Raw genomic sequence first — 7,216 nt, forward strand, 5'->3', positions numbered from 1 at the left:
TATCTTTTCGTGTGCTAAAATAATTTTTATATTATCTTTTGGTTTCTACCAAATCATAATGGATTACCTATTAAATTACAAGTTCACGCAAGCTAGAATATTTCTTCAGGTCTCTCTAAAATGAAATGCTTAGCTAAAATAGTCCTCATATTATTGGTAGGGTGTTCATGTTATCCACCAGTTATTTCAAATAATCTTTTCTATAATGACGGTTAGTAAATGATGGTTGGTAGGTACTATGGAGTCACGTCAGCAGCTATGGTGTCTATCTTTCAATATGAAATTTTACTGAATTACATTCCCACGATACAAAAGAATATAAAACCCAGACAAGTTGGGAAAATGGAGAAATTTTATAAATAAAATACGTTCCAAATACTTTAGAACCACATGATATTCAAATTTTGAGATAACTGTTAGATGAGATTGTAAAATATTTTAGTAAAAATTCCTAATTTTTTAGAACAACATGATGTTCAGATTTTGAGATAACTGTCTATTGAAAAACATGACTGGTGCAAAAATATCTCATAATTTTTATTTATGTTTTGCAGCCACAATGCTTAATATTTTATTTATATTTACATTTTGAATGCAATTGCATAAAGGCAGGAATCTCCAAATAGTCTTTGAAAAATGCCCTTCATGTTACATGTGTGAACTTACTTACCAACCAGGAAGACACTATAAATAGATGACAGCAAAATGAATGCACCCCAAAAAAGAAGGCTAAAATATTTTTTATATTATCTTTTGGTTGTGTAGGTTGTTCATATTTTGTACCAATTGATTGCGGATTTTCTATTAAATGTTGAAAAGCTAGATTGTTTCGTCAAGTATGTCCAACTCTCAATTATAAATAAAATGAAAAGGCTATGGTAAAATATTTTTATATTCTGTTTTAGTATGCTAAAATCATTTTTATATTATTTTTTGGTTGTGTAGGCTGTTCATATTGTCTACCAAATTATTGCGGATTATCTATCAAATTGCAAGTTCAAAAGCTGGAAGTTTTCTTCAGGTATGTCCAAATGTCAATTGTAACTAAAATGAAATGTTTTTCTAAAATTGTCGTCATATTATTTTTGGTAGTGTAGGTTGTTCATATTATCCACCATTTATTTGAAATTATTTTTTACTGTATTGATAGTTAGTAACTGATGGTTTGTAGGTACTATGGAGTCTTCTTATTATGCACGATTAAGAAGAAGGATGATTCTTGCATCCAGGAGAAATCGCAATTATCCAACCAATATTCATGCTCCTGCAACTCAACATATTTCTACTGACTTACAGTTGAATAGGGGTACTGTGTTGGATAGGCAAATGAATATGAATTACTAGGCAGCTAATAGAAGTCATTTAGTAGATGCTAACTTCAACAATGTTGATGCTTTGAGAGGAGAGGTTTCTGTAAAAAGAGGATCTGCTTCATTTACGATTGTGTCACCTTCACATCATATTGTTGGTGGGTTTTTCAAAAAGTTTCATTTTTTTTTTTATATATTATTAAAGTCTTCAATTTAACATATATATATATATATATATATATTTGTGTGTGTGTGTGTATCTACATATATGTGTGTGTGTGTGTGTGTGTGTGTGTGTGTGTGTGTGTGTGTGTAAATTATGGATTTACTTATATTTGATTATTCTTTAGGCCATTCAAGAGATATGGAGGATGATCCATTTGTGAGGAGCACTCGACAAAGACGACATGATTATAATAGTGAGATTGCGAACAAAAATTCTAATATCTATATACACACTACTTTAAATGAAAATGGTGATGTCACCACAAATGTATCTGAAGACTGAATTCCTCTAGGTAATAGTCGTTTTAGTAATAACGTATTAAACATAAAACGTCATACTGACATGCTGCATTTATATATTTAAAAAAATTGTTAGGATGCCAAATTATTCCACATTGCAATATTAACTTATTATTCAATTATAATCTCAGGAAGTTCACGCATGACTAATGGTGGGAGTTCAGTAATGCAATCAAGTGAAGCCACTTTAGGGGAATCTAGAGGAACTCATCATAAGTGATATATGACATGGGTAACATGCTTTATTTGTTTTAATGGATTTCTCATTTTAAATCAATTTTATTTCATTCAATATATTTGTTTGTTTTAGGTAAATTCACCGAAGCTTGGAACTTTGGCCCTCCTACTCATATATGTGAACATTGTGGAGCACAAGTTTGGTATGAAGAGAGGACTATAAAATCAAGGAAGACTAAAAATCCAAAATTTAGTCTATGTTGTTCTAATGGCATTGTCCATCTACCACTTTTGAAAGATCCACCTACTTTACTAGCAAAACTACTCAATCTAAAGTAGTGGGAAAAAGTCGTTCAATTTTCGAGTGGGAATAAGGATGTATAATTTTCAGTGTTCTATTATCTTTTTATAATTTTCAGATGAAAGCTAAATTTTAATTCTTTTATCAGTTATGGAGTAAATTGCATCCTATCTTAAATGATGCTAAAACTCCACTTGATGTAATTTACTTTGCTGCAAAAGAAGGCATTGAGAATCCTAGAGCTTGTAGTAGAATAATGTATAGAGACCACAATCAGTTTCTCTTTGTTGTTAAAAAAAAATACCCAAAAGCAAGGAAAAGCAGGAAAAAGGTTCAGATTTTTAACAGTACCTTATATATCAGTGCTTGCCTTAAAGTATTTGGTAAATGTTCCTCTACCTTGAAAATGCAAGTTTTGAAAGAATATGATGTCTTAACATAACATGGACCACGACCAGGGTAAAGAAAAATTAAAAATTATAGATGGTAAACTTGCTACGTTTATAGACAAGTAAATAGCAAATTTCCCTTAATGTTAAGGAGGTTGGACGTAATACCTTATAACATGTGATATAGCCATTGTAGCATCATCAACTGTGACACAAAAATTGTAAACAGGTTGCCCATTGCTCCTCATAATCACAAAATCTCCAAGTGAGTCCAAGTTCCAACTAACCTTCATTTCACTATCAAACAAAGTTAATTATCACGCGCAATGCGCGAGTTTGTGGCTAGTTTTATTTAGTTAGTGAGTGATGTGACTGTTTTTCATTCAAATAAAAGAAGATTCCAGTTAAAAAAGTAATGGAGATAAGTCAAACCCTCTTATAAAATAATAATAATATATGTCACTTAGAATTTATTGTGAAAATTTTGTAAAGATAATATTTCTCATAATAAAAAGATAACCAAACGTTAAAAAAAATAAAAAATAAAAAATAAAAATAAAAATAAAAAAACTACCAAATAGCTAAAAAATATGAACAACTATGTAATTTCATTCCAAGTCCTTGAAACTTGAAAGTTTTTATTTATTTTTTATTATTTTTATTTTGTGAGAATCAAATCTTTGACAGTTAATCACAAATAATTTGAAACTGTTTAACGATTTCATATAGGGATTAACAACCAAATACAAAATTGCTTCCACTACTCCCCCTCTGGTACTTTTTATTATGCATCAAAAAATCAGATGAGTAAGATACTGATTAAGACACGTTCGTCGTTTTGCGCTAACAAAGAATATTCAGTTGAGAATTTCTATACCAAGCCAATACAATGCACCTCACATTTTCAGCGACCTCTCCAAAGTCAATGCCCCTGAATCTCAAACACTAGCCAATGAAAACTCAAAACTTGCACACGCACACGCTGCCAGGCCAGCACCGTTTCACACCATTGAATTAAATTCTAAACCTACTCACTCTTCTGCATCTGAAGATCCAAGAAAATAATGAGACTCGGCGAATAAGCGCATACAATTCTTTGGTCCAAAACTTGGCCTTCTGCAGCCACGTAAAGCCAGAACACAAAAATCAAAGAGACAATAACATCTACTTTGTCTTTACCTATTTCATTGGCCATTGCTCAATATTCAAAGCTCCATAATTCTCACTACAAAAGTCAAACAACATAGTATCTTAGTTTCATAGTAAAGGCAAGGCTCAACAAATCAGCAGCTAGGAGCACTATATAAGTTGAGCCTAGTTTTGTTCTTCAAAAAAAGAGGAAGAAAGAAGGCATTTTTACGGGATTTGGAAGAAGTGATTGGTAGGCTAGCTTATCATCCTTAATTTCTGAATCTTGGACTTGAGTCCGCAAAACCTGTTGTTTTTGGTAGAAGGCACTATCATCGCACCAATTTACCATCTTGTTAACCCTCCAAATTCAATTCGAAACATAAAAAAACATGGAATCACCACCTCCGAAATTTGCACTTCCGGTGGACTCAGAACACAAGGCGACTGAATTCAGGCTATTCTCAGTGGCAGCACCCCACATGAGAGCATTTCATCTATCATGGGTCTCTTTCTTTGCTTGTTTTGTGTCTTCTTTTGCAGTTGCACCGCTCGTCCCAATTATACGTGACAACCTCAACCTCACATCCACTGATATTGGCAATGCAGGGATTGTATCAGTCTCTGGTGCAGTCTTTGCCCGGGTTGCCATGGGAAGTGCCTGCGACTTATTCGGACCCCGCCTTGCCTCTGCTTCACTCATTCTACTCACTGCACCGGCGGTTTTCTGCTCTTCCATTGCCACATCTCCTACCTCTTTCCTCCTAGTGCGTTTTTTCACAGGCTTCTCCTTAACAACTTTTGTCTCTACTCAATTCTGGATGAGCTCTATGTTCTCTGCCCCAGTGGTTGGTACTGCCAATGGTGTTGCTGGTGGCTGGGGGAACCTGGGTGGTGGAGCAACACAACTGATCATGCCCTTGGTGTTTGGGGTCATCCGTGACATTGGTGCAGTCAAATTTACAGCTTGGAGAATTGCCTTTTTTATTCCTGCCCTTTTTCAAACATTATCAGCATTTGCAGTTCTTATCTTTGGTCAGGACATGCCTGATGGGAACTACCATGGCCTGAAGAAATCTGGAGAGAAGGCAAAAGATAAATTTTCATGGGTTTTCTATTATGGGTTCACAAATTATAGAGGATGGATTCTAGCTTTGACTTATGGTTATTGCTTTGGGGTAGAACTGGTAGTGGACAACATAATAGCAGAGTACTTTTATGATAGATTCAATCTAAATCTCTCCACTGCAGGAATAATAGCAGCAAGTTTCGGGTTAGCAAATCTGTTCACTCGACCTGGAGGAGGGATTCTCTCAGACATAGTGGCAAAGAGGTTTGGAATGAGGGGAAGGCTATGGACCTTGTGGGTGGTGCAAACCTTGGGAGGTGTTTTCTGCATAATTATGGGGCAGGTGGGATCTTTAAGTGGATCCATTATTGTGATGATTGCTTTCTCTGTGTTTGTCCAAGCTGCATGTGGGCTTACATTTGGAGTAGTTCCTTTTGTCTCTCGAAGGTACGTTTTCTACAATAACTATTATTTCTGAATCTTTGGCATTGCATCTTTTAGAATCTAGTTCTTTGTTATAAAATATTTGCCTTGTCTTTCATTGATATCTATATAAATACAGGTGCATCCGTGGACTCACAACAATCTTTTCCAACTAATATGTGTAAAAGAAGCTAAGAGCACTCTCATCAGGTGTGCCAAATGCCAAATATTTGGCATTTGGCACACCAAACATCAAAAATAGACCCTCACGAGGTGTGTCAAATGCCAAAAAATTTGGCACACCACTACAGTACTGTCTCAAATATAAGACAGTACGGACATCAATGCTATAATTTTTTTTCTTATTTTATTCATTTTTCTCTCTCCTCCCAACATATCTCTCTCTGTCTGCAACACAGCTCTCTCTCTCTCCTCTCTGGTCTCCATCTCTTCGTTGCTCCCTATTTCTTTCTCAGTTTCATTTTTTTTATCTCTCTGTCTCTGCGCCTCTTTCTCTCTCTCTTTTTTTTTTTTTTTTTTTTATCTAAGGAATTGTTTATAACGTGTGCATCACAATTTATCAATCCAATAAACAGCTGAACAAGTTAATTATATAGGCTCATCAAAGAGTCTACTTTTCTTTATTAAGCCTCAACAATTAAGTTGTTTCTTATTTACATATCCCATTTTTCAGGTCATTGGGGGTTGTTTCCGGCATGACAGGAGGTGGCGGAAATGTGGGCGCAGTTGTGACTCAACTAATTTTCTTCAGAGGATCCAAATATTCAAAACAGACAGGCATAACTCTAATGGGTATCATGATCATATGCTGCACCCTCCCATTATTCTTAATATACTTCCCACAATGGGGTGGGATGTTTTGTGGCCCATCAAAAAAGGCGAATGCAACAGAAGAAGAGTATTACTTGTCTGAATGGAAATCAAATGAGAAGGAGAAAGGTTTTCATCTAGCAAGCTTGAAGTTTTCTGAGAACAGTGTAAGCGAAAGAGGTGGAAAAGTAGACTCTGTAACCAGGCCCTCTGATGAGACCTCATCAGCACATGTTTAGCTACTGCCTCAATAATAGGTTGACTCTTGACTGTTCTGCCAAGAAGTCTCAAAGCTATGCAAGTAATATATGTTTATTTCTTTCTCATCAAGTTTTAGTGTGATCAAGTCAGTAATTTCAAGCTGTGAAAGCTATTAATAGCCTTGTAATTCATTTGCTCCATGGCCTCATAGATATTTAAGTTTGTATATGTTTTTCACCCCCTTCTGAATAAGCAATCATATATTCAGGTTCATCACTACATAGACACATGTGCATGTGTAAAAACAAACATCTAGATTCTAGAGGTGATCGGTCCCTAGACCTTTTCTGGTGAGCATTTCTTTATGCTTAGAATCCTGCTTTTGCATCTAAACTTTAAGAAAGCCGGCATGCCTTATTTTAAAAAGGAATTTAATCTGAACCGGGGAGATGATAGCTTCATTTGACAGTGAGTGCCAATGAAGAAGTCATCCTTGATTACTTTATTAGCTAAATCAGCAACCACGAATTCCAGAATCAATGTCAAAACTCAAAAGTATGCAAACAACTAGACCTTTAAAGATTACGTGGAAGCAATTTAGATCTTAGATTTCCATAACCAATTGTCCAACAAAAACCAAAAAGTCTCCGACGACTCATTTATCAATTTGTTCAATCACTCTCAACCTGTACTTTCTACAAAGATTAGATCCGTGAAGTTGTACGGTTGTTGTTGTAAACAATGTTTAAAATTTAGAAGACCAATTCAGATTATGTACTACCTGAATTTCTGACCAATTAAATGCAGTGTGTGCAATTTGTACGGTTGTACGGTTATCAATTTATCAATTTGTTCAATCACT

General features: G+C 35.0%; 1 protein-coding gene across 1 annotated transcript; it reads left to right on the plus strand.

The window, feature by feature from the left end:
• Window positions 1-4,204: 4,204 nt before the first annotated feature.
• Window positions 4,205-6,591, plus strand: LOC115979524 (high affinity nitrate transporter 2.5-like). The gene is made up of 2 exons (XM_031101578.1): window positions 4,205-5,346; window positions 6,017-6,591. The coding sequence occupies exons 1-2, from the start codon at window positions 4,223-4,225 to the stop codon at window positions 6,390-6,392; spliced, it is 1,500 nt and encodes a 499-aa protein (XP_030957438.1). The 5' UTR covers window positions 4,205-4,222; the 3' UTR covers window positions 6,393-6,591.
• Window positions 6,592-7,216: the final 625 nt, after the last annotated feature.

This window comes from Quercus lobata, chromosome 3 (assembly GCF_001633185.2).
Source record: "Quercus lobata isolate SW786 chromosome 3, ValleyOak3.0 Primary Assembly, whole genome shotgun sequence".
NCBI classification, from domain to species: domain Eukaryota; kingdom Viridiplantae; phylum Streptophyta; class Magnoliopsida; order Fagales; family Fagaceae; genus Quercus; species Quercus lobata.

Coding starts and splice junctions, on each gene's coding strand:
- LOC115979524 (XM_031101578.1), top strand. CDS start 4,223: ATGGAATCACCACCTCCGAAATTTGCACTTCCGGTGGACTCAGAACAC. Junction 5,347..6,016: donor GTTCCTTTTGTCTCTCGAAG/GTACGTTTTCTA, acceptor CCCATTTTTCAG/GTCATTGGGGGTTGTTTCCG.